Below are 27,424 nucleotides of genomic sequence, written 5' to 3' on the forward strand. Positions count from 1 at the left end.
ACTGGAACTACAGAGTGAGTTCCAGGTCAGTCTTGGCAAGAGTGGGCCCCTACCTCAAAACTCTCTGCCCCCCCCAACAAAAGAATTAAATAAATAAATGCATAGAGTTCCGCCAGACAGTGAGATTTTGTGGTCTTCTGAAGGATGATATCAAAGTTGAAGGCTAAAAGATACCTTAGTGGTATAACTGGGAACAGATTCTGCAACAAAAGAAAAACATATACTTAGCTATTCATTTATTCTCATTATAAAATAACTTCCTGCAATAGCCTGCTAAATAAACTTTTTAGCCCTGCCTATCTCACTAGTTAATGTCCTAATCTCTCTCTTCACAGCCAAGTTTTATCCAAAGGAGCTTGTTAGAAAGCTATGTCCTGGGCTGGAGAGATGGCTTAGCAGTTAAAGCGTTTGCCTGCAAAGCCAAAGAATCCCGGTTGGATTCTCCAAGACCCACGTTAGCCAGATGCACAAGGGGGCACATGTGTCTGGAGTTTGTTTGCAGTGGCTGGAGGCCCTGGAGTCTCTCTTTCTTGCTCTCTCTCTCCCTCTTTCTCTCTCAAATAAATAAATAAATAAATAAAATACATAAAAAGAAGAAGAAGAAATCTATTTCCTAAGCCAGGTATGGTGAGGCACGCCTTTAATTTCATGTGGTAGGATTAAATCTACCTTTGCTCCCGATAAACATGGATTTTCTAATGGACTCAGAAGTTGTCTGCTGAGGGCCAATGCCATGACAAAGGTGTGTGATAGCACACACCTTTAGTCCTAGCACTTGAGTGACAAAGATAGGAGGCCCACTGTGAGTTCAAGGCCAGCCTGAGACTACGTAGTGCATTCCAGGTCAGCCTTGGCTAGAGGGAGACCCTACCTCAACTCTCCCTCCAAAAAAAAAAAAAAAACCCAAAAAACTACCGAACCACAGTCAATTGTATACAGGCTGAGCTGTAAGAAATGGCTGTTTGGGGGCTGTGGATGTAGCTCAGTGGTAGCAACTTGCCTAGCCCGCACAAAACCCTGTCTTTGAGCCTCAGAACTCATGAAAACCTGGACGTGGTAGCATAAGTACCCATTCATCAAATGCCTCCAGTGAGACAGAAGGCGAAGACAGGAGAATCCGAGCAGCCTGCGGGCCAGCTAGCCTGGCTTACCCGGCAGCAAACAAGGGAGACTCCACCTTAGCCATGTGGAGGATGGAGACTGACTCCAAGCTTGTCCTCTGACCTCCTCTTAAGTGCTGCGTCAAACACATACCTACACACACACACACACACACACACACACGCACTAAAAAAGTTCATATAAGCCAAGCATGGTGACATACACGCTTAACCCTGGCATTCAGGAGGCAGAGGTAAGAGGATTGGATGAATTTAAGGCCAGCCTAAGACTACATAATGAATTCTGAGACAGACTGGTCTAGAGGGAGATCCTACCTTGGGGAAAAAAACAAAAAAACTGGGCTGGAGAGATGGCTTAGCAGTTAAGTGCTTGCCTGTGAAGTCTAAGGACCCAAGTTCGAGGCTTGATTACCCAGGACCCACGTTAGCCAGATGCATAAGGGGGCGTATGCATCTGGAGTTCGTTTGCAGTGGCTGGAGGCCCTGGTGCACCCATTCTCTCTCTCTCTCTCACTCTCAAATAAATAAATAAATAAAAATAACAAAAAAATGAAAAAAATGCTTCATATACAGTTATATAATATACATACAGAAATACATGATGCAACCCTTACTTTTTTACTTTTAGTTTTTGGTCTTTTCAAGGAAGGGCCTCATTTTAGCCCAGGCTGAACTGGAACTCACTGTAGTCCCAGGCTGGACTTGAACTCATAGTGATTCTCCTACCTCTGCCTCCCAAGTGCTAGGGTCAAAAGCATATGCCACCATGCCCTTACGTTTTAATTTGGTGATTTTTTTTTTTTTTTTTTTTGGCTTTTAAAAATGTTTTCATTTATTTGTTTGAGAAAGAGAAAGATGCAGACAGAGTAAGTATGGGTGAACCAGGGCACTCCTGCCACTGCCAAAGAAGTCCAGACACATGTACCAGCTTGTGCATCTGGCTTTACGTGGGTACTGGGGAATCAAACCCAGGCCGTCAGGGTTTCAGGCTTTGCAAGCAAGTGCCTTTTAACCACTTTTAACCACTGAGCCATCTCAACCCTAACTCAGAAAACCAAAAAAAAAAAAAAAAAAAAAAGTAGCTGATGATGTAGCAAGCATCTAAGTGTGCTCAGAAAAACCTCATGTTTTCAGGAAATGAATCATTTTAGGTTTTTGTTGTTGTTTGTTTGTTTTAGAGGGGCAACAAACATTAACAAAGTAACCTGCCTCCTAGTCAATAAGATTTTTGTCACTGATTTATGACTATATATGTCTTGCATGAGTGAGTGGAATTTGTAATTTTTTTTTTAGATACCGTTAAGTATGAGCAACTCACCTCTTTCTTTAAGATCTTCAATATAGGCTTTCATAAACTCTTTATCAAAATGCTGGCGCTCTTGTTCACTTTCTAGTATTTCATCGACGTCTTCGCTTTGGGTCTTCTCAATAGGATTGTCCAGAAGGCTTATGAACCTGTGGAAGAAAGGATGGAAAAGAACATATGTTCACATGCAAAATGCCTCACAGCCTGCTAAGCCGGGTGTATCTTGAATCCCAAGCACTTGGGAGGCTGAGGGGGGAGGCCAGCATGGGGCTCAGAGTGATGCCAGCCCTATCTCGGAAAAAACAAAAACAAAAACAAAAGTCCACACATTTGCAGAGTACAAAGGAACTTTTTAAGCAGTTTTCTTTCATTGGTTATTCTTTTCTGTCCCCCACCACCTGCCCATTCTACCACTGAACCATATGCAGCCCTTTGCTATTTTTTTTCCCCTTATCAATTCAAAACATAACTCAGGGGCTGGAGATGTAGCTCAGTTGGTAGACTGCTTACCCAGCATGCACACAAACCAGGTGTGATGGCACAAACACACAATTCCAGCACTTGGGAGATGGAATCAGGAGCTTCAAAAATTCAAGGTTATTCTTGGCTATATAATGAATTTGAGGTCAGCCTGGGATACATGAGACCCTGCCGCACACAAATAAATAAATAATAAATCAAACTTAACGAGCCAACCAACCAGAGTTATTTGACTTGGCCTTCACCATGCCTGCAATCCTCCATCCACAGAACCTGGTTCTGGTTTCTGCATAAGGATAAAAATCACAGACACAGCCGGGCATGGTGGCGCACGCCTTTGATACCAGCACTGGGGAAGCAGAGATAGGAGGATCTCCGAGAGTTCGAGGCCACCCTGAGATGACATAGTGAATTCCAGGTCAGCCTGGGCTAGAGTGAGACCCTACTTTGGGGGAAAAAAAAATCATAGACATATATAAAGTCTCATGAGTGTGCAGTCTCTCTAAATTGGCACCCTTTTATACATCATGTGCAGTGCTAATCCCACTGGCAATTTGTTTGTTGTTGTTTTGAGACAAGATCTCTCTCTTTTTTTTTTTTTTTTTTTTTTTTTGGTTTTTGAGGTAGGGTCTCACTTTGGTCCAGGCTGACCTGGAATTAACTCTGTAGTCTCAGGGTGGCCTCGAACTCACAGTGATCCTCCTACCTCTGCCTCCCAAGTGCTGGGATTAAAGGCGTGCGCCACCACGCCCGGTTGAGACAAGATCTCTTTATATAGCCCAGATTGGCCTCAAACTCTTGACCTTCCTACCTAGGGGTTGGGTTTACATGCATGCCCCACTACGCCTGTTTCTAAAACATTTTTTATCTCAGGAAAAATACTTTTGCACCATTCAGTCAAGCCATGGTTGGAATGACATTACTACTTATCCATAATTTTTGGAAGAAATCCTATCTTTCTGGTATTTTTTTTTTTTTTGTCCAAAAAAGATAGAGTACCCTTTTTGTTTAGATACTAGAGACTTTTTTGACATGCTTTGGGAAGGCCTTTTAGTGAAGATTGAGAGAGCAGCCAGGGCCCCCAGCATCTGCTCCCCATGCCTTCCATCAGCAAGCAGCATTCATTGCTCCAGCAATCATCTGAGCTCAACCTCCCCACATCATTTTCCAAAGGCACTTCAGGGTCTGCAGAAGCTGGAGGCAGGTTCTCAGGAGTATGTGAACCATCTAGTCTGGCTCCTGAATAGTTGGCCGGGCCCAGGAGGCTGCTGCCTCTCGCCAGTCTGTCTATACTCACTTGAGAGGCGTGGAGGAGTCACAGAGGGCTGTTGGGAGCTCCACCAAATGGTCCCCACTGACCACCAGCAGGGTGAGCTTCTTGAGGTTAAGCAAGGCTTGAGGAAGGTAGGTCAGCTTGTTTTTATACAAGAGGAAGCTCTGAAGTTCTTCCAGCCTATGGAGGGGTAGAGAGGATCAGAAAATCTTCCTTTCAAAGTGACCTACAAGTATGTCCCAATAGGGAACTCCTGCTCTTGTGTGTGTGTGTGTGTGTGTGTGTGTGTGCGTGTGTGGTGTGGTTTCTACAAATAAATAGAGTTAGCTGAGCTGACGTGATTTGCTTTTCTTGACTTAAATTGAGCACTAAAGATTCAGTTCTTGGGCTAGGGAGATTGCTTAGTGGTTAAAGGCTCTTGCTCACAAAGCCTGACATCCTGTGTTTGATTCCCTAGTACCCACGTAAAGCCAGATGCACAAAGTAGCACATGTGTCTGGAGTTTGCAGTGGCAAAAAGCACCAGTGTGCCCATTCTCTCTCTTTCTCTGTTCAGAAATAAATAAATAAAATTTAAAAATAAGTTTTAGGGCTGGAGAGATGGCTTAGTGGTTAAGGCACTTGCCTGCAAAGCCAAAGGACCCAGGTTTGATTCCCCAGGACCCACGTAAGCCAGATGCACAAGGGGGCACATGCATCTGGACTTTGTTTGCACTGGCTAGAGGCTCTGGCATGCCCATTCTCTCTCTCTCTCCTCTCTCTCTCAAATAAACAAAGAAAAATAAAATATTTTTAAAATAAATTTAAAAAAGAATTCAGGGCTGAAAGATGGCTTAGTGGTTAAGCACTTGCCTGTGAAGCCTAAGGACCCCGGTTCAAGGCTCAATTCCCCAGGAACCAATTTAGCCAGATGCACAAGGGGACACATGCGTCTGGAGTTGTTTTGCAGTGGCTGGAGGCCCTGGTGCACCCATTCTCTCTCTTTCTGCCTCTTTCTCTCTTTCTGCCACTCTCAAATAAATAAATAAATAAATAAACAGCCGAGCGTGGTGGCACATGTCTTTAATCCCAACACTCGGGAGGCAGAGGTAGGAGAATCGTTGTGAGTTCAAGGCCACCCTGAGACCACGCCCGGCTATTTATTTATTTATTTATTTATTTGAGAGTGGCCACTCTGAGATTATATAATGAATTCCAGGTCAGCCTGGGCTAGAGCAAGCTCCTACCTTGGTGGGGGGAAACCCTATAAACTGAAATAAGCTCTGTCCTCCCATATTCTGCTTTTGGTCGGTGCTTTGTCCCAGCAATGAGAAGGTAACTGCAACAGGCCACAACAGGGCCTCGGAGGTCAGCAAGCCCCTCCACTAAGTGTTTCCTGCATTTCCCATGGTTAACGGGCATGAACCATACCAGAGCTGGCATGAGAATAAGCAGATTTGGGGAACATAATTTATTTCATACAACTTATTCCTCCATTGTGTGTGTGTGTGTGTGTGTGTGTGTGTGTGTGTGTGTGTGTGTGTGTTTTAAGTATTAAGCAAGGGAGGAAAATACAGAATAAAAAAGAAATGCACAAGCCGGGGATGGTAGCACACGCCTTTAAACACACTCAGGAGGCAGAGGTAGGAGGATGGTTATGAATTTGAAGCCACCTGAGGCTACAGAATGAATTCCAGGTTAGCCTGAGCTAGAGAAAGACCCTACCTCAAAAACAAAACAACAACCCCCCCCAACAAATTGATATATTCAATAAATTAATAAATGAAACACATAGATTGTCCTCATTGATGTTCTAAACAGGATATATGCATCTATTCTATGTTCTATGCAAAATAGATTTTCTTCTTTTCTTTTCTTTCTTTGAGGTAGGGTTTTGCTCTAGTCCGGGCTGACCTGGAATTCACTATGAAATCTCAGGGTGGCCTCAAACCCACAGCAATCCTCCTACATCTGCCTCCCAAGTGCTGGAATTAAAGGTATGTGCCACTATGCCCAGCTAACTTTTCTTTTCTACTTGTGTGGAAGAAAATTAATAAAGCCATTCTGTGAAGACTGGAACACAGTCATGTGACTCATCAGTCATCTCAGCACTTAGTAAGCTGAGGCAGGAGATTGTGAGTTCAAGGATAGCCTGGGCTACATAACAAGACCCCATCTCAAAACAACAAATAAATAAAATCTTTTGTAAGCTGGTTGTGGATGCCTGGTTCCAACACTCAGGAGTGAGGCAGGAGGATCATGAGTTTAAGGCCAACCTGGACTAGACCACAAGACTCTTATCAAAATAAAAGTGGGGGGCTAGAGAGATGGCTTAGCAGTTCAGGCGTTAGCCTGCAAAACCAAAGGACCCAGGTCCAATTCCCCAGTACCCATGTAGGCCAGATGTACAAGGCGACACATGCATTTGGAATTCATTTGTAGTGGCTACAGGCCCTGACACATCTGTTGTCTCTTTCTCTCTCTATGTGCATCTCTCTTTCAAATAAATAAAATTCTTTTTATTTTTATTTGTGACAGAGAGAATGGGTGCTCCAGGGCCTCCAGCCACTGCAAATGAACTCCAGATGCATGTGCTCTTTTGTGCATCTGGCTAATGTGGGTCCTGAGGAATAGAACCTGGGTCCTTTGGCTTTGCAGGCAAATGCCTTGACCGCTAAGCCATCCCTCGAGCCCCCCCAAAAAATTTTTTAAGAGAGAAAGAAGGAAGGAAGGAAGGTGAGGGAGGAGCAGGAAGGGGAGGAGACAGAATGAAGGAAGAGGGAACAAATGAGAGAGAAAGGAAAAGACAGCCTGAAGCAAATTAAAGTCCAAGGCAATGAAGATGTGTTCAAATGCACATATGCATGTAATATACATATATATGTGTCATGTAGATTGGAAATGGTCTTATCTATAATTTCCTATAAAGAATAACTTGGAAATGTAGCTGTTTCAAACAATATTCATGTGGTAGCAAATTAAAAGTGCTAAAGCAGGCGTGGTGGCGCACACTTTTAATCCCAACACTCGGGAGGCAGAGGTAGGGGGATCGCCATGAGTTCGAGACCACCCTGGGACTACATACTGAATTCTAGGTCAGCGTGGGCTAGAGGGAAACCGTACCTCGAAAAAGCAAAAAAAAAGCTTCCGGTGTTAAGGCATTAGTAACCAGTTCATACACCTCACCTTCAGAACACAAGTAGCTACCTGTCTATGTCCTGTGGCAGGTCCGTCAGGTTATTGCTGCTGATATCCAAGCACTGCAAATTGCACATCCGCAGGACACAGATGGGGACACTGGAAAACTTGTTTGCTGAGATATCTACAAATGTAACTTGCTTCAAATTGCTTAACTAGAAAGGAATAACAGAATATTCTGATTACTCTTGCAGGAATGGGAAATATTTATTTGCGTGTGTGTGTATGCGTGTGTGTGTGTGTGTGTGTGTGTGTGTACATGCATGTGTGTGCACGTGTGTATGTGTGGGCATGCGTGGGCATGCCAGGGTCTGAAAATGAATGTCATTATGCCAGCCCCACTTTTTGCATCTGGCTTTATGAGAGTGGCTGGGGAATCGAACCTGGGATAGCAGGCTTTGCAAACAAACCTTTGACCATTGAGCCATCTCCTCGGCTCCATCAACTAGTAATTTTTAGATTGATGTTTCTTTTCCATGAACACGTGCAAGACAGAAACAAGTAGCCTGCACTGCGGAGCAACCGCGGGGCATCCATTCACTGTACTCCCTCCTGTATTGTACCTGACGGCGAGATGGGAATAAACAGCGCACCCTGGCTGCCCTCAAGGAGTCAGCGCCTTCACAAGCAATGCAATTCTATCCACTTAGACCCACTGGAAGAAACTTTCAACTTGCAATGCTTGGTGACACAGAGAAGTAAATGGTAAATTTGCTTAGCCACGTGGCAGGGCTTCTAAGAGTCAGAGGTCAAAAAAGATTTCCCAGGCTGGAGAGATGTCTGAGCAGTCAAGACTCTTGCCAGCAAAGCCAAAGGACCCAGGTTTGATTCCCCAGAAGCCACGTAAGCCAGATGCACATGGTGGCGCATGCGTCTAGAGTTTGTTTGCAGTAGCTGGAGGCCCTGGTGTGCCCATTCTATCTACCATCTATCTATGTATCATAACTTTTTTTTATTGTTTGGTTTTTTTTTGAGGTAGGGTCTCACTCTAGCTCAGGCTGACCTGCAATTCACTATGGAGTCTCAGGGTGGCCTCGAACTCTTGGCGATCCTCCTACCTCTGCCTCCCAAGTGCGGGAATTAAAGGCGTGCGCCACCACGCCCGGCTTATCATAACATTTTTTTTAAAACCACTTCCCAGAGAATGGAATATTTGACTTGGGTCCTGAGGCTCCTCAGAAGTTGGAAAGGCGGAGGAGAAGACAAGGGTACAGCGTGTCACAGAGGACAGAGGGCAAGTGCCATAGAGCACAGTGGTCACCTAAACCGCTATTGTCGGCCCGAGCAGATCGGGAAGCTCTTGTCTTTTAACAATAAATACAGATAATACACTTTTAGGCTGTAAGATAACCTATTAGAAGAAAATTACTTGGGTTGGAGAGATGGCTTCAGTGGAGCCTGAGCTAGAGTGAGACCTGGCTTCAAAAAACAAAACTGAACAAAAATTTTTTTTGAAAAGTAATTATAGGGGCTGGGGAGTTAACTCGGTGGGTAAAGTCACCTACTTGCAAAGGCTGTTGGCTCAGGGCTCAGTTCCCCAGCGGCCCACATGAGCCAGACAGAAAAAAAATGGCACAAGGGTCTGGTATTTGTTTGCAGCAGCCCATACACACATACACAAGTGCAAACGAATAAAAAGAAAGAAAGAAAAGTAATGTGATGGAAGGTATCTTTGTGAGGGGGGAAATGGGGATGGGAGGGAATTATCATGGCTTATTTTCCACTATTATGGATATATGCAAAACAGAACGAACCAGTATGCCCCGTGGAGCTGAAAAGTTAGGAAAAATAGTTAACTATAGGGGCTGGAGGGATGGCTTAGCGGTGAAGGCTTCTGCCTGCAAAGCCAAAGGATCCCAGTTCGACTATCCAGGACCCACGTAAGCCAGATGCACAAGGGGGCTCATGCGTCTGGAGTTCGTTTGCAGTGGCTTGAAGGCACTGGTGTGCCCATTCTCTCTCCCCCTCTCTCTGACTCTTTCTCTCTCTCTCAAATAAATAAAATAAAAAATAAAGTTTAAAAAAATAGTAATTATAAGTTTTCTGAAAATCCCGATATTGCTTAGATCAAAATCTGACAGTCCGTCATTAACAGGACGCTCGCGCACAGGAAGGCTCACGCAGCTGGGGAGTTTCGTTGTCTTAGCCCTTGTTTCAGAACTCCTGTTAATTCTGTGCTCAACCTTCTACGGGTACCCCATTCTACTTGCTATTTTATTTGAATCTGACATCACCAGTGTATCAATTACTTGTGTAAGAAGCAACTTCACTTCATGGGCTGGGGAAATGGCTTAGTGGTTAAGGCATTTGCCTGTGAAGCCTAAGGACCCCGGTTCGATTCCCCAGGTCCCATGTAAGCCAGATGCACAAGGGGGCACTCATCTGGAGTTCATTTGCAGTGTCTGGGGGCCCTGGCGTGTCCATTCCCAATCTCTCTGTCAAATAAATAAATAAAAGTAAAATGTTTATAAAAAGAAACATCTTCATGAGGATGGGAAATGTTTAGTGAATGCAGAGTCACGTGACAGAGATGGGCGTGCAGAGAGGTCCTCAGTGGTTGGGCTAAATGAGAATTCACAGTGAACAGACGCGATGATATTGCCAAGACGTTGAGTTTGAGCTCCTCCAATACAATGCTAGATGATAAAGTTTAGGTAATAAGAAGATAGGGCAGACATATAAACAGGAAGAAAATTTGATAAAAATTGAATTTTTTTTCTTCTAGTGCTGGGGATCAAACCCAGTGCCATATACATTCTAGGCAAGAGCTTGCTGGTGACTTATATCCTTGGTCCCATTTGAATTTTTTATCTTCGTCTTATAGGGAGATGGCTCAGTGGTCAAAGGCGTTTACTTACAAAACCTGCTAGTATGAGTTCAATTCCCCAGCACCCATAAAGCCAGATGCAAAGTGGTTCCTGCATCTGTGACCCCAACACATGTCCAACAATGGGAGACGGAGCCGAGAATCAGCGGCTCACGGCCAGCTAGTCTGATGTTCGCTGGCCGCCTGGCACTTTGTGTGCCACAGCAAAGGGACCCTGTCTCACAGACAGACACACGGAAGTTGTCCTCTGACCTCCACACACGTCCATATACCTACACACACAAAAAAATAAATGAAAAACAAAAAACTTCTTGCCGGGTGTGGTGGTGCACGCCTTTAATCCCAGCACTCGGGAGGCAGAGGTAGGAGGATCGCCGAGAGTTCGAGGCCACCCTGAGACTACATAGTGAATTCCAGGTCAGCCTGAGCCAGAGTGAGACCCTACCTCGAAAAACCAAAAAAAAAAAAAAAAAGCAAAAAAAAAACACTTCTTGCCCATCGTATAAACCATTCCAAGTCATAAATGAAATAAAAGTAAATCATACATCATACTGTAGAAAAGTGTGTTTCTTACTTCAAAGGGGAGCTCCGTTAGTTCCAGATTCCCAGAACAGTCTAGTCTTTCCAGATTTTCACAGTCTCCCAGTTCGGGGGGAATATTTGTCAGGTGGTTGAAACTCACATTGAGTTCTTTCAGGTTCTTCAAACGACCTGGCATGAGAAAAAGTCAACCTCCACTGAGTAGGTTCTTCAAGGTCTTTTAGAAACAAAAACAAGCAGGGTGTGGTGGTGCTTGCCCGGGTTAGTGCAAGACCCTACCTCAAAAAACAAAATAAACAACAAAAACAAACAAACAAACAAAGGGCTGGAGGGATGGCTTAGTGGTTAAGGTGTTTGCCTGCAAAGCCAAAAGACCCAGGTTTGATTCCCCAGGACCCAAGTTAGCCAGATACACAAGGGGGTGTAAGCATCTGAAGTTTGTTTGCAGTGGCTGGAGGCCCTGGTGTGCCCATTCTCTCTCTCTCTCTCTCTCTATCTATTTATCTCCCTCTTTCTCTGTCAAATAAATAAAAATCTGAAAAAAAAAATTGACCAGCGTTCAATTCTCCAGACACTCATGTAAAAAGCGGTGCAAGCATCTGTCATTTGATTGCAGTGGCAAGAGGCCCTGACACACACATGTGTGCACACACACACACACACACACACACACACACAGAAATAAATAAATAATTAATAAGAAAGAAAGGGTGGGAAATAGACCATATCATCCCTATCCTATAAAATAAATTCAAAAGTCCTCTCTCTTCACCTCTTTCTCTCTGAAATAAAATTTAAAAATGGGAAGGGGGGCTGGAGAGATGGCTTTAGTGGTTTAGACACCTGCCTGCGAAGCCTAGGGACCCAGGTTTGATTCCCCAATGACCACGTAAGCCTGATGCGCAAAGTGGCACATGCAACTGAAGTCCATTTGCAGTGGCTAGAGGCCATGGTGTGCCCATTCTCTCTCTCTCTTCCCTCCCTCCCTCCCTCCCTCTTTCTCTCTGAAAAAAAAAATTTTTTTTTTAAATTTTAAGCCAAATGCACAAAGTGGTGCATTATCTGGAGTTTGTTTGCAGTGGCTAGAGTCCTTGGCATGCCCATCCTCTTTGTCTGTCTCTATTCTCTCTCCCTCTCTCTCTCTCTCTCTCTCTCTCTCTCTCTCTTTCCTTGTAATTAAATGAATAAATTTTTATTTTTAACTCAAAATGAGATTGGGGATGTCGCACAGTGGTAAAATGCTTGCCTCGCCTGTGCATAGCTCTTGGTTTGATCCAAAGCACTACAAAAAACAAAACAAAACAAAACAAACAACAAACCCACAAGTAAGCCTATTGTAGTGGCTCACGTACCTGAAATCCCACCACTCAGGAGGCTAAAGCAGAAGGATTATTGTAAACTCAAGGCCAGCCTGGGCTAGAGTAAATAGTCTGCTTCAAAATAAATAAATAAATAAACAAACCAAACATTCTATGCTTACAATAATCAAATGATCATATGTTTGTATTTCTCTTTTATTGTTTTGGTGTTTGTTTCTTTTACAGATTTATTTACTTATGTATTTATTAGAGACAGAGAGAGAGAATGGGCATGCCAGGGCCTCTAGCCACTGAAAACGAACTCCAGACACATGTGCCACCATGTGCATCTGGCTTATGTGGGACCTGGAGAATTGAGCCTGGGTCCTTAGGCTTCACAGGCAAGCGTCGTAACCACTAAACCATCTCTCCAACTCTTGGTGTTTGTTCTGAATAAGGTCTTACTATGTAATCCAAATTACATAGAATTCACTACATAGCCCAGGCCTGCCTTGAAGTTTTGATCCTCCTGTCTATGGGTCCTGAGTGCTGAGATTATAGGCATGTGCCGTTAAATGTAGCTACATGTTCGAATTTTTGGAAAAACATTTATTTATTTATTTGCAAGCAGGGGGATGGATAGAAAGAAGAGGGATGGACAGATAGAACAGGCACGTCAGGGGCTCCAACTGCTGTAACTGAATTCCAGATGCATGCACCACTTTGTGCATCTGGATTTATGTGGGTACTGGGGAATTGAACCCCGGTTGTTCGGTTTTGCAGGTAAGCACCTTAACTGCTGATCCATCTCTCCAGCTCCCACGTTTGAATATCTAAAAGTGAAAGAAAATAAATAAGCAGTCCCGGTTTCTAAGCAATTGTGAAATGTCTGTAAATGCTGAGTTATGGGGGCAAGATTATAGCATTTCTGTGTCCCAAAAGGGACATTCTGGGAAACATGACAACAGCCCAGCTGAATCCTGGCACAGTTGGGGACAGCCAATGGAGTATTTGCATGCTGTTGCTTGTCCACACCGGCCTGCACCACAGATAAGCCTCGAGACTCCTGCCCAGTAACGTACCAATTTCAGCTGGAAGACGCGAGATTTGGTTTTTTGGCAAATCCAGGATTCTCATTGCTTGAAATAGCTCAATGTATGCAGGAATGATCTGGATCAGGGTGCTGTGGATATGCCACTCTTTGAGATGCGTCTGCTCCTTCAATGAGTCTGGAAGCTCCTACAACAGAATGAGCAACATCAGGAAGAACCAACATTCAGGGCTGGAGAGATGGCTTAAGTGGTTAAGGCACTTGCCCGCAAAGCCAAAGGACCCAGGTTTGATTCCCCAGGACCCACGTAAGCCAGATGCACAAGGTGGCACATACATCTGGAGTTCATTTGCAATGGCTAGGGGCCCTGGTGCACCCATTCTCTCTCTCTCTCTCTATCTGCCTCTTTCTCTCTCTGTCGCTCTCAAATAAATAAAAATAAACAAAAATTTTTAAAAAATAAATAAAAATAAAAATAAAGCTAGCTTGGGCAACTTCGTGAACTCTTGTCTCAAAATAAAAATTAGAGCCGGGCATGGTGGCGCACGCCTTTAATCCCAGCACTCGGGAGGCAGAGGTAGGAGGATTGCCATGAGTTCAAGGTCACCCTGAGATGACAGAGTTAATTCCAGGTCAGCCTGGACCAGAGTGAGACCCTACCTCGAGAAACAAAAAAAAACCCAAAAACAAAAAAATTATTAAGAGGCTAGGGAGATAGATCAATGGGCAAAGTGTTTGTCCTACAAGCATGAGGATCTAAATTCACATTCCCAGTGAAGGAATGGCTTAGTGGTTAAGGCGCTAGCCTGCAAAGCTAAAGGACCCAAGTTCAATTCCCCAGAACCCACATAAGCCAGATGTACATGGTGGTGCACACGTCTACAGTTCATTTGCGCAGCTGAAAGCCCTTGAGCGCCCTTTCTCTCTCCCTTTCTCTCTCCCCTTTCATCCCCCTCTCAAATAAACAAATAAAATATATTTTTTAAAAAGAATAAACAAACAAGAAATACTTCATAAGGGAAGCTAGTGACTACCTTTGTGGGTAGAGGTCTTGCCTAGTTCAAAGCTCTGGGTGTGGTGCTCTCAAATAAATCAAAAAAAGAAAAGAAAATAGAAGAAGACAGGAGGACCCACTTCAGGGCAGATGATGAGTTCCTCCATATCCACTGGAAAGACCTCCAAAGGCCAGAGCATTCACGTGCCCATGGCCAAGGCAGTGGACCTCAGTCACAGTGCTACACTAAACCTCGGTTTGCTGCAAACACACAGACAGACAGACACGCTGACTCACCGTCCAGTGCTCCCCTGAAAGTTCAAACACAAATGGGCTGCTCCGCTTGTCCCTGTCCTTGGCAAGTACACCCTGCCTTACGAGCGTGTTCCTCTCAAGCTTTTCCAAAAGCTTCACGCTGGTGTCTACAAAGCCGTTCTTGCAGTACGTGGCCTGGGGGACGCCTTTCCTCCTGCACTCGGCCACGAAGTTCCATTCCTCCTTTATCCTAAGACGGGCAGCAGAGACACCGTTACGCTCCTGGGCATGGCGGCTTCCTGCCTGGAGAAGCGGGTCGGGTCACCTGAGTGCAGGTGCAGTTCTTCACCCCACTGGCACCTGACCCCCACGGCACACTGCATGGCCCTGCGTGGCTCTGTTCCTCCTGCCTCTGCGGATGCGGGGGAATTTAAAGGCCTTCTGGGATCACTACTTACTGCAGCTAAAAAAGAGTAGAGGTGGAAGCCTGGGTTGGTGGCACATGCCTTTAATTCCAGGTCTCAGGAGGCAGGTGATTGCTGTGAGTTCAACGCCAGCCTGGGGACTGCAGAGAATTGAACCTACATTGTTAGGTTTTGGAGGCAAGCACCTTAACCACTGGGCCATCTCTCTAGCTCTAATTTTCTTTTTCTATTTTTTATTTTATTTATTTATTTTGGTTTTTCAAGGTAGGGTCTCACTCTAGCCCAGGCTGACCTGGAATTCACTATGTAGCCTAAGGGTGGCCTCGAACTCGTGGTGATCCTCCTGCCTCTGCCTCCCAGGGGCTGGGATTAAAGGCATGCGCCACCATGACCAGCCAATTTTCTTTATCTTTAAAATATATGTTTATGGGCTGGAGAGATGGATTAGTGGTTAAGGAGCTTGCCTGTGAAGCCAAAGAACCAGGTTCAATTCCCCAATGCCCATGTAAGCCAGATGCACAGGTTGGCGCATTTGTCTGAAGTTTGTTTGTAGTGGCTGGAGGTCCTGCTGTACCCATTCTCTTTCTCTCTCTTTCCCTTTCTCTCTCTCTCTCTCTCTCTCTTTCTCTCTCTCTCTCTGCCTGTCTCTCTTGAACAAATAAGATACAAAAAAAGAAGAAGAAGAAGAAAATATGTTTATGGGCTGGAGAGATGGCTCAGCCTAAGGAACCAGCTTCTATTCCCCAGTGCCTGTGTTAGCCAGATGTACAGGGTGGTGCCTGCGTCTGCAGCTCGTTTGCAGTGGCTGGAGGCCCTGGCACGCCCATTCCTCTCCCTCTCTGTCTCTCTCTAATAAATAAAATACATTTAAAAAAATATGTTTGTGTATTTATCTGAGAGAGCATGGGCATGCCAGGGCTTCCTGCCACTGTTGGTGAACCCCAGGTTCATGCGGCCACCTTGTGCATCTGGCTTTGTGTGGGTACTAGGGAATTAAACCTGAGCCAGCAGGCTTTGCAAACAACTTCCTTTCACCGCTTAACCATCTCCCTGGCCCAAGAAGCTGATTTTCTTGAATTAGGAAAATTATGAATTAATTTTGCTGACTAAAACCATCAAATTCCTTTTCTGTCCCCACGCTGTATCCCACCTCATCCATCCCAGCCAATCTGGTGCTGTTTTGGGTTTGAGCTCAAAAAGGCCTGCAGAGCCTGGATAAGTCTGCTGTCTTGGGTTAAGATGAGGCCCGCCCAGTGACACTAAGCCTGACTCAGCATCAAGCCTGCACACCCGTGGGACACGTTGAGCAGTTTCACACAATGAAAGGCAGAGAGGAAGGGACAGAGGCCATCCCACAGCAGCTGGAGGACAGTTTGCAGAGACGCCGGCTTTTGGAATCCAAGGGTGTCACATCAGCTCAACACTTCTCTAAACCCTTAGGGTCGGGTTCTTCTGCAGGTGAGCCTATTTTAGCCAAGGAGAACTCCCCTCACCCCCAGGTGCTAGGAGCAAAGAGATCGTGGTATATTGTCTACATGTATGGAAATTTTCAATAAATAGTTATTTTTTTAAAGGGCTAGGGGAGTCACAAGTGTTAGCAACACCTGTTAACCCCAGCACCCAGGAGGCTGAGGTAGAAGGATCACTGAGTTCGAGGCTAGCCTGAGACTACAGTGTAAGTTCCAGGTTAGCATGGGCCAGAGTGAGACCCTACTTCAAAAACACAACAGGGGCTGGAGGGATGGCTTAGTGGTTAAGGAGCCTTGCCTGCGAAGCCTAAGGACCCAGGTTCACCGCTCCAGATCCCACATAACCCAGACGCACAAAGGTGAGCCAAGCGCCAGTTTGCACATGCCCACTAGGTGGCACAGGTGTCTGGAGTTCAATTGCATTTTTGCAGTGCCTGAGGCCCTGGCACACCAATTCTGTCCCTCACTGTCTCTAAAAGTAAATAAATAAACAAATATGCTGCCAAGTGTAGTGGTGCACACAGAAATTCATAAAACGTGAGTAAAAGTTATACACAAAAATGAAATTGCCCAGAAAGCCAAGCGCCACATGTTCTCTCTCATATGTGGGTCCTAGCTACAGAAGATTGGGCTTCTGCATGAGGCAGAAAATACCTAGTAGCAGAGGCCAGTAAGTTAAAAAGGAGATATAAAGGGAAAAGAAAGGAAGGGAGGAGGGTACTTAGTAGGTTGATATTGTATATATGTAAGTACAATGATTGAGATGGGGAGGTAATATGATGGAGAATGGAATTTCAAAGGGGAAAGTGGGGAGGGGGGAGGGAGGGGATTACCATGGGATATTTTTTTATAATCATGGAAAATGTTAATAAAAATTAAAAAAAAAAGAAATTGATTTAGTACTTTGAAAAATTATATTTATGGCCTGGTGTGGTAGCACATGCCTTTAATCCCAGCACTAGGGAGGCAGAGATAAGAGGATTGCCGTGAGTTCAAGGCCACCCTGAGACTCCATAGTTAATTCCAGGTCAGCCTGGGCTACTGCGAGACCCTACCTCCAAAAACCAAAAACCAAAAAAAAAAAAGGAGGGGGGAGGCTAGGGAGATGGCTCAACAGTTAAAGTTGCAAAGTTACTCGCAAAGTCTGATGGCCCAGTACCCAAATAAAGCCAAATACACAAAGTGAGGCATGTGTTTGGAGTTCATCTGCAGCGGCAGGAGGCGCTGCTGTACCCACACTCCTTAGAATATAAAGCATAGACACAAGCAAAGCCTCCGGAGCGCTCAGCCCTCCTAGCTTGTCTTCTTTGCATCCTTCTTGTGTGGTGCTAATGCAATGGTGTGACTCACGCTCATCATAAATATGCTTTTGTTTTTCTTCTCTAGCCCAGGCTGACCTGGAATTCACTATGTGGTCTCAAGGTGGCCTCGAACTCACGGCGATCCTCCTACCTCGGCCTCCCGGGCTCTGGGATTAAAGGCATGTGCCACCACACCTGGCTGTAAATTCCACCATTTCAGTCCAAGTAAATGAACAAAAAAAATCTTATCTAGAATCAACTCAATAGGCAATGCTAAAATGCATGGCAGAAAACAGCTCACAGATGTCCACAGATAACATATGGCTTAGTGGTGATCCTCCTACCTCAGCTTCCCGAGTTCTGGAATCAAAGGTGTGTGCCACAATATCCAGTCTTGTTTTGTTTTTGGTTCTTTGTCTTGTGTTTTTGGTTTTTCAAGGTAGGGTCTTACTTTCTAGCCCAAGCTAACCTGGAACTCATCATGTGGTCTCAGAGTGGCCTCAAACTCACAGGAATCCGTCTACCTCTGTCTCCCGAGTGCTGGGATTAAAGGCATGTGTGGCCATGCCTGGTCTTGTTTTCTTTTTGAGGCAGGGTCTCAGCAGCCAAGGGTGAGCCGGGATTCACTCTGTAGCCCAGGCTGGCCTCAAACTCACAGTGACCCTCTTAGCTCAGACTGTGACACCATGCCCAGCCCCAAGCACAGTATCTGGATGGTAGGCTGGCCTTTACAACTTTGGATGTTAAAGAATTCAAGGGCTTACACTGGGCAACAGGGTTCTGAAGTCCAACAAGAAGTAAAATATCCCTGGCAGGGAGAAATCCCAGAGGAAATCCTCCATTGCCTGACAGTGGCCGGGCCAAATCCCATCCCTAAACAAGCAGGAAGAATCCATATGAAAACCCATATTTGGGTTGGGGAGATGGCTTAGTGGTTAAGGCGTTTGTCTGCAAAGCCAAAGAACCTTGGTTCGATTCCCCAGGACCCACATAAGCCAGATGCACAAGGGAGTTCATTTGCTGGAGGTCCTGGCACGCCCATTCTCAGTCTCTGTCCCTCTGTATTTTTCTCTCACTCTCAAATAAATAAATAAAAATAAGAAAACAAAAGCTGGGTGTGGTGGTACACACCTTTAATCCCAGCACTAGGGAGGCTGAGGTAGGAGGATTGCTGTGAGTTTGAGGTCATCCTGAGACTCCATAGTGAATTCCAGGTCAGCCTGGGCTAGAGTGAGACCCTACCTCAAAAAACCAAAAAAAAAAAAACAACATTAAAAAAAAACCATACTTTTCCAATGCGCTTTTTTCCAGTCTTTCTTCCTCTTTCTTCTGCCTTGCTTTGTGCTTCTTGACCCGAGTTTCCCACAAGGCTCTGACTGCAGAAATATCAAACACGACCACTTTATGTCCCATTTTTGGAGCATGAAATTACCTATTTGGTTAAAAAAAAAAAAAAACAGATTTCAGCTTCAGTGCACACAGAAGAAAATACTTTTAAGATTTATTTTTATTTATTTATTAGAGACAGAGGAGAGAGACACAGAATGGGTGCTCCATGGTCTCTAGCCACTGCAAACAAATTCCAGATGCATGTGCCACCTTGTGCATCTGGCTTTTGTGGGACTTGGAGAATCGAGCCTGGATCCTTAGGCTTCGAAGGCAGGCGCCTTAACTGCTAAGCCATCCCTCCAGCCCAAAAATAGTGTTGTTGTTTTATTTTATTTTATTATTATTAGGTTTTTTTGTTTTTTCGAGGTAGGGTCTCACTCTGGCTCAGGCTGACCTGGAATTCACTATGTAGTCTCAGGGTTGTCTCGAACTCACGGTGATCCTCCTACCTCTGCCTCCCGAGTGCTGGGATTAAAGGCGTGCGCCACCACGCCCGGCTGTTGTTTTATTTTTAGAGACAGAGAGGAGAGATAGAAAATGTCTTCAGCCATTGCAACTGAAATCCAGATGCTTATGCCACCTAGTGGGCATGTGCGACCTTGCTTCACCTTTGTGTGTCTGGCTTTCATGGGATCTGGAGAGACAAACATGGGTCCTTAGGCTTCACAGGCCAGTGCCTGAACCATTAAGCCACTTCTCCAGCTCCTAGTTTTTTGTTTTGTTTTTAGTTTTCTGCGATAGGCACTCACTCTAGCCCAGGCTGACCTGGTACTCACTCTGTAGTCCCAGGCTGGCCTCAAATTCGCAGCAATCCTTCTACCTCAACCTCCCAAATGCTGGGATTAAAGGCATGCATCACCACGCCTGGCAAAAATAGTTTCAACGCAGTCTTGGAGATTAAATATAAGTCACTGAAGTCAGCACTTCTGGGATGGCAGTTTGCTGATATTCTTACGACCTGGTGGCACTCTGCATAAGTTATAATTCAGCTCTCACCTGAGGTTATCTTCCCTAAAACATCGTACACATCTCCCTCCCCTGCAGCTGAACTCTGACCTCCCAAAGCCAGTAGACATTCCTCAAGCATCGTGTCCCACACTGTATTGAACTTGCTAGCATATGTATTTAGTCTTCCAAGTAGAGGGTAAATTCAATGACTAGATCACAACACAAACATATGCATTCTCTCTCAGGGCCAAGGATAGAATATAACTACTTTTAAAATATTTTCTTTAAATTTTATTATTTTACTTTTATTTGAGAGAGATAGAAAAAGGCAGAGAGAAAGAGAAAGAGAGAGGGAGAGCGAGAATGGGCCCACCGGGGCTTCTAGCCACTGCAAATCAACTCCAGCTGCATGCACCACCTTGTGCATCTGACTAACGTGGCTACTGGAGAATCGAATCTGGCTTGGTGTGCACCACCATGCCCAATTCCTCTTTTTTTAGAAAAATAAATGTATTTATTTGATAGAGAGAAAAAGAAAGAGCGGATGGGGGAGAATGGGCATGCCAGGCCCTCTAGCCACTGCAAACAAATTCCAGAAGTATGAGCCACCTTGTGCATCTGGCTTATGTGGGTACTTGGGAATCAAATCTGGGTCCTTAGGCTTCACAGGCAAGTACCTTAAGTGCTAACCCATCTTTCTAGCCTGAATATAATGGTATTAAAATTTGAAAACATGCCTGGGCTGCACGCCTTTAATCCCAGCACTCAGAAGGCAGAGGTAGGAGGGTCACTGTGAGTTTGTGATCAGTCTTGAACTATGGAGTTCCAGGTGAGCCTGGGCTAGAGAGAGAGCCTACCTTGAAAAATCCAAAACAAGCAAACAAACAAAAGTTTGAAAACTGGGCTGGAGAGATGGCCTAGTGGTTAAGCGCTTGCCTGTGAAGCCTAAGGACCCCGGTTTGAGGCTTGATTCCCCAGAACCCACGTTAACTAGATGCACAAGGGGGCACATGCATCTGGAGTTCATTTGTAGTGGCTGGAGGCTCTGGCGCACCCATTCTCTCTCTCTCTCTCTGTCACTTTCAAATAAATACATAAAAATAAACCAAAAAAAAAAAATTGAAAACTAAGGCTCATTGGTGGCTAGGGAAATACATACTTCATGGTGTGTATGAAGCCCGACCTTCCATCCCCAGTACCAAATGAAGAGGAGGAGGAGGACAAGGAACCTCACAAGCTGGGTGTGGTGGCGCACGCCTTTACTCCCAGCACTTGGGAGGTAGAGGTAAGAGGATCACCATGAGTTCGAGGCCAGGGTGGTGGCTAGTCACATTATTCTCACAGTCAGGAAGCAGAAAGAAGATGAATACTTATGCTCAGTTCTCTTTTCTCTCTTTTTGTTTATTTTTATATATTTATTTGAGAGCGAAAGACAGAAAGAGGCAGATAAGAGAATGGGCACACCAGGCCTCCAGCCACTGCAAATGAACTCCAGATGCATGCGCCCCCTTGTGCATCTGGCTAACGTGGGTCCTGGGGAATTGAGCCTCGAACTGGGATCCTTAGGCTTCACAGGCAAGGGCTTAACCACTAAGCCATCTCTCCTGCCCCTCTTTTCTCTGTTTTATTTAGGCCAGGATCCCAGCCCATGGAATGGTGATGCCCGCATTTAGGGTTTGTCTCTCCACCTCAGTTAACCCAATCTAGAAACTCCCTCATAGTCATGCTGAGGGATTTGTCTCCTAGGTGATTCTAGATCAAGTTGATAATATTGACTATCACACTCCCTGGGGAAGTCAATAGCCAAGTCATCAAGACACTCAGGCAATCTAGAGGAAAAGCCTACTACAGTCTTAAAAGCCTTAAAACAGGGCTTCTGCCTGACTGAGCACTTGGAAGACTGCAACTCCCTCTCTGGGCATCTTGACTCTAACTTTGTGAGAGATCATGCATTAGAACCAGGCACGTAGGCCACCTCACGTTTCTGATCCCTCAGAAACTGTTCAGGTGAAAATATTTGCTGTGAGCTGGGTGCGGTGGGCATGCCTGTAATCCCAGCACGTGGGAGGCAGAGGTAGGATTGCCTTGAGTTCGAGGCAAGTTCTGAGACTACATAATGAATTCCAGGTCAGTCTGAGCTACAGTGAGACCCTACCTTGAATTCCTCCCCGCCCCCACCGCCGAGAAAAAAAAAAAATTGTTGTTTGAGCCTGGCATGGTGGCGCACGCCTTTAATCCCAGCACTTGGGAGGAAGAGGTAGGAGGACTGTGGTGAGTTTGAGGCTATTCTGAGACTACAGAGTGAATTCCAGGTCAGCCTGGGCAAGAGTGAGACCCTACCTCAAAAGAAAAAATTAAAAGGGCTGGAGAAATGGCTTAGCAGTTAGGGCGCTTGCCTGAGAAGCTTAAGGACCCATGTTCGACTCTCCAGATCCCATGTAAGCCAGATGCACAAAGGTGAGGCAAGCACAAGATTGCACATGCCCACCTAGGTAGTGCAAGCATCTGGAGTTCAATTGCAGTGGTTGAGGCCCTGGCGCACCAATTCTCTCTCTAAATATAAAAATAATTAAAAATTAAAAAATTCGTCACTTGGTCGGGTGTGGTGGCACACACCTTTCATCCCAACACTTGGGAGGCAGAGGTAGGAGGATCGCTGTGAGTTCGAGACCACCCTGAGTGAATTCCATGTCAGCCTGGGCCAGAGTGAGACCCTACCTTCAAAAAACAAAATAAATTGTTGTTTGAAGATGTAACTTATTCTGTAGCAACAAATTACTAAGAGAGTGGGCCAAAAATTAGAAGACACAAAGGGGCTGGAGAGATGGCTTAGCAGTTAAGCGCTTGCCTGTGAAGCCTAAGGACCCCAGTTCGAGGCTCGATTCCCCAGGACCCGCGTTAGCCAGATGCACAAGGGGGGGGGGCGCATGCATCTGGAGTTCGTTTGCAGTGGCTGGAGGCCCTGGCGTGCCCATTCTCTCTCTCTCTATTTGTTTCTTTTTCTCTCTGTGTCTGCCACTCTCAAATAAATAAATAACAATAAACAAAAAATTTAAGACACAAAGAACAGTCTCAACTCATGGTGGCATCTGGTACCTAGATCAACCTGCTTCCTTAACCAGCCGCTCCTATGTGGTGCCTGTGAAGACTCCAAATGCGCTCATTTAGAATGTATCCACCTTGGGGTTACCTTACTGCTCCACCTCATGGATGAATCCACCATTACCCAGAAATCACTCCTGCATGGTTCCTGGCTCCTCACTGTGTCTCCTCGCAGAACAGACGTACACACGTGTGTGCACACACCACACATTCAATTATGGCTCAGTATGTGTTGCTCTTTTAACCCAAGTTGCTCATCCCCACAGACCCCCAACTCGACACCAATGTCCTCTGCTGGAGACTAGACTTCCAAGTCTTTGCATCTCAAGGAGGTCCCCTGCTTGCTCTTTTTCCTTCCTTCCTTTTCTTTTTCTTTCTTCCTTCTTTCCTTCCTTTCTTTCTTTCTTCCAGGGTTTCCTGTATAACCTAGTCTGGCTTTGAACTTGCTAGATAGCTGAGGATGACCTTGAACTTCTGATCTTCCTGCCCCACCTGCCCAGTGTTGAAATTACTGGTGTGTTCCACCAGGCCTGGTTTTATGAGGTACAGGGAATTGAACCCAGGGCTTTGTGCATGCTAAGCAAGCACTCTAGCAACCGGAATACATCCCTAGCACTCTTTCTGCAATTTTCTGTCTTAGTCTATTGCTTGTTTCATAGACTTAATGGAAGTTAAGTTATTTGACTGCTTTTCATTCTATTTTATCTGTCCACGGAGGCCCACTACTGACTTTCAGCCCCTCAGGAGTCGCTAAATTTGGGCTCTGTTGGGCCCCTGTCAACACAGATCAGGTCCTACGGCAGATGGGAGGGCATAGGGGCCCCTCTCTGTCACCTCATCCTTAACCCCACACAGACAGAAGCGCCACAGCCTCAGATGAGGCCCACAACGTCTACAGGTGCCAACCTCACGCCGTGACCCCATCCCAGAGCCATGTAAACTGAACCAGATACTGGGTGCGTATCTGTGTCTTCCATTCCTGGGAGCCCTAAATAACTGATGGGCATGGGCACCCAAAAGATTAATGGGGTCCCTTCCATGCTAGTAGAGAATCTGCATAAGAACATGTGGATTAGCCAGCCACTGCTGGACCAACTGCTGTGTTAGGAGGTTACCCCTATGGAGAAAGAGAGGGCAGGACAGCTTCACAGGGACAGGAAACGAGGTGGGGTGGGGGGAGAAAGAACCATCAGTACAGATTTGGTTGATGTACTTTCCATGCCCCTCTGCCCAGCCCAGTTATTAGAATCACTTTACAGAAGTCTCTCGCCCTGAGCCAGAGGGTGTGACTTGAACAATATGTCCCCTGGCACTACTGCACCGGTCTCCACTCAGAAGTCATATGCAGGGGCCGGGGGGGGGGGGTGGGGGGGGTTGGGAAGGGACATTCAGGTCACCTAGTCCTTTCTCTTCTTGGAGGTGTGGAGTTGGGTGCCATGCCAGGCTAACACCTCAGAGCACCATGGGAAAGTCAGATCCCAACAAAGTCCTCCAAATATATGCCAAGCAATTGTTGGCGTGCCCTCTGAGTGGTGGCGAGAGAGAGAGAGAGAGAGAGAGAGAGAGAGAGAGGAAGGAAGGAGAGAGCAAGGGTAGGAATGGGGGCATGGAGTTAAGGAGGTGCCAGAGGTCACCTGAAAAGCTTGAAAGAAAGGCCTGGTTCCCCACGGGCTTTTCCTGCCCCTAAGACTTGGGTGGTCCAGTTCCCAGCCTTCCTCATCCTCCTTCTAGGTGTATCCTCTAGCTGGTCCCAAGGGAATGACTGTGACCATCGGGAACTGCTGTGTACCTCCAAGGTGCCATGGGGGCCGGGAGGGGGGGGGGTTGATGATACAGAGCTCTGTGATTCACAAATCCCATTCTATCCTGACATAAGGTCACCACCTGGGCTCCAGTCCTGGAAGGCAGGGGAAGATTTCTGAGAGAACAGGGGGGTGGGTAGGGGCTAAAACTTTAAAGTACTAGGGTCCGAATACTTACAACATCTGAGCCAAATTCTAAATCGAATTACTTCTTATGTCACATGATCAGAGTTTCCCTGGGGACATCACAGTGTTTGGATGGTAATTTGTTAAGCTTAGAAAATCAAGCCAGGGGAGATAGAGGGCACCGAAAGGATTAAGGGAACCGAACCGGAGGCTTAGTCAGACCTCCTGGGCTGGAATCCTGACTCGGGGCTTATCTGGGTTCTCATGTGGACACAGTGAGACAGCAGCACCCCGTTCACAGGTTTGGTGAGAGATGGGATGTGCCGCCCAGGAAGGCTCAAAAAAAAAAAAAAAAAATCAATTTTGCAAAGATCTTTGGTCAATTCAATGCAAGCTCAAATGTCACGAGGTTTTCCTGCAAATGTCGCTGTTCTAAGGGACCATGACACACTTTGGCTATTGTCAAGACAGCCAGCCAGCCAAGTTGAGCTGCTTACAGAGTTGGATTTATTATTTTTTTAATTAATTAATTAATTATTTGCAAGGACACAGAGAGAATGGGCTCCTCTCCAGGGCCTCCTGCCACTGAAAACAAACTCCAGGTGCATGCGCCACCCTGTGCATCTGGCTTTTACGTGGGTACTGCGGAACTGAACCTGGACCACCAGGCTTTGCAAGCAAGCGCCTTTAACCACCGAACCATCTCTCCAGCCCTTTAGGCCAAAAAAAAAAAAAAAAAAAAAAAAGTAATGCCTTTGATCATTTCGTGGCATCTCCACCGCAGCCCCACCCACGCCAGGGGGCGCACGACAAGCTTTCTGGGCTTCCCCACTCCAGAGCAGAAGCGGACACAAACAAAGTTGATTTATCACCCACGGGACGGCACTTTGGAGCAGAGCTTTTTTGGAGTCCCATCTTGGGCACCAGGAAGGATTCGTGGCGAAACTGCACCAGCAGGAGCCCAGTTGCGGGGGGCGGTGGCGGGGGGGAAACCTGTGGGTTCTACGTGCTCCCCACCCCCGTTTTATTGTGGTGGGTTGTTTTGTTTTGTTTTTCAAGCTAGGGTCTCACTCTGGCCCAGGCTGACCTGGAATTCACTATGTAGTCTCAGGGTGGCCTTGAACTCACAGCGATCCTCCTAGCCCTGGGATTAAAGAGGCGTGCGCCCACCACGCGCGGCTTTTCGATTGCGGTTCTTGATGTGAAATGTACATCCGCGTGGAGCGCCCGGTCCGCGCGGGCTGGCTGGAGGCTCCCCGCGCCCCAGGTGAAGTCGTAAACAGCCGAGCACCTCGGGTACCCAGGCAGCCGGGACCTCCCCCGACCCCCCACTCCTGTCCCCGCAGGGCATCCGCGCGGGACGGGCGACCCAGGGGTCCCGCCACTCACCTTCCCCGAGCCGTGGGCGCCGACGGTTCAGTCCCCGCCCCCCAATCCCGGCCGCGCCGCGCCGCAATCGCGTTTCGATGCTGTTGACACCCGCTGAGCGACACCCCCCGCCTCCCCCGGGCCACCACCCCACCGTGCCTGTGCGCTAACAGGCTATATTTGTAAGCGGATAATATGATCCCGGCAACATGTGCTGATAAACGGTCTATCTATTCAATGTGACTCAGCCCCGCCGGGAGACAAAACAGGCTGCGTCGGCGAGGGCTGGCCACGAAGGAGCCCTGCGAGGCCCGAGCCTCCCTACAACGCCTCTGCCAGAGGGGCGAGATCTTCTTACCAGCCCCGGGAATCCTGGAGAGAAAACAGAACAAAATAGGGAACCCCCCCCATACCCCCACGACCCGCCCCCCCTCCTCCTCCCGAGAAGGGCAAAGGTTCCGGGTTCGAGGTTAGGGATCAGACAGGAGGCAGGATCAGAAAGCCACGGGAAGGTGTTTTGCACTGTTTGAAGCAGCCTGGCTGAAGTTTTGATTTCTTTTTTGTTCATTTTTATTTATTTATTTGAGTGACAAAGAGATAGAAAGAGGCAGAGAGAGAGGGAGAGGGAGAGAATGGACGCGCCAGGGCCGCCAGCCACTGCAAACGAACTCCAGACGCGTGCACCCCCTTGTGCATCTGGCTAACGTGGGTCCTGGGGAATCAAGCCTCGAACTGGGGTCCTCAGGCTTCACAGGCAAGCGCTTAACCGCTAAGCCATCTCTCCAGCCTAACTTTTGCTCCACTTTCTGATGGACACACCCTCATTCTCCCACCAACATCTTAGCTTTAGTTGCCCAGTTTTGTTTTTTTTTTCATCTTTTACGACCAAGATAAAGTGACACTCTGCAGCATTTCCATCCACGTCAGGTACCTGTGCAACATGAGCTTAATTCCCCTACTTCCGTTTCTTGCACTACAAAGGGACACACAAGCATTGTGCCTGGTGTAGCTGAGCTGTTTGTTACACAGGCTCAAGTGACCTGCTGAGACCTGACAGCCGAGGTTGAGTCCCCCCCCCACACACACACACACCGTGAAGCTGTCAGCCAGGGGTGCTCCTGCCCTCCCTGTGGCTCCAGGAATCCGTGCTCTGTGGTGTGCAGGGCGCTGATG

At 46.5% G+C, this 27,424-nt stretch overlaps 1 protein-coding gene across 1 annotated transcript; it reads right to left on the minus strand.

Annotated features, from left to right (window-relative positions):
- On the minus strand, positions 1–26,296 carry Lrrc2 (leucine rich repeat containing 2). The gene is made up of 9 exons (XM_045137002.1): positions 26,273–26,296; positions 18,805–18,948; positions 14,364–14,571; positions 13,104–13,260; positions 10,758–10,894; positions 7,366–7,511; positions 4,205–4,360; positions 2,440–2,576; positions 1–200 (listed from the first exon to the last, which is right to left on the minus strand). Exons 2-9 carry the CDS (start codon positions 18,927–18,929, stop codon positions 151–153), a joined length of 1,116 nt encoding a protein of 371 aa, XP_044992937.1. The 5' UTR covers positions 18,930–18,948; positions 26,273–26,296; the 3' UTR covers positions 1–150.
- Between the last annotated feature and the right edge of the window lie 1,128 nt (positions 26,297–27,424).

This window comes from Jaculus jaculus, chromosome 17 (genome assembly GCF_020740685.1).
Source record: "Jaculus jaculus isolate mJacJac1 chromosome 17, mJacJac1.mat.Y.cur, whole genome shotgun sequence".
Classification (NCBI taxonomy): domain Eukaryota; kingdom Metazoa; phylum Chordata; class Mammalia; order Rodentia; family Dipodidae; genus Jaculus; species Jaculus jaculus.

Bases quoted from the DNA above. Each gene is read 5' to 3' on its own strand.
- Lrrc2 (XM_045137002.1), bottom strand. From the start codon at position 18,929: ATGGGACATAAAGTGGTCGTGTTTGATATTTCTGCAGTCAGAGCCTTG. The intron at 14,572-18,804 runs GTATGGTTTTTT...TGCCCGTCTTAG, and splicing joins GAAAAAAGCGCATTGGAAAA to GATAAAGGAGGAATGGAACT. The intron at 201-2,439 runs GTGAGTTGCTCA...CTTTTGTTGCAG, and splicing joins TGAAGATCTTAAAGAAAGAG to AATCTGTTCCCAGTTATACC.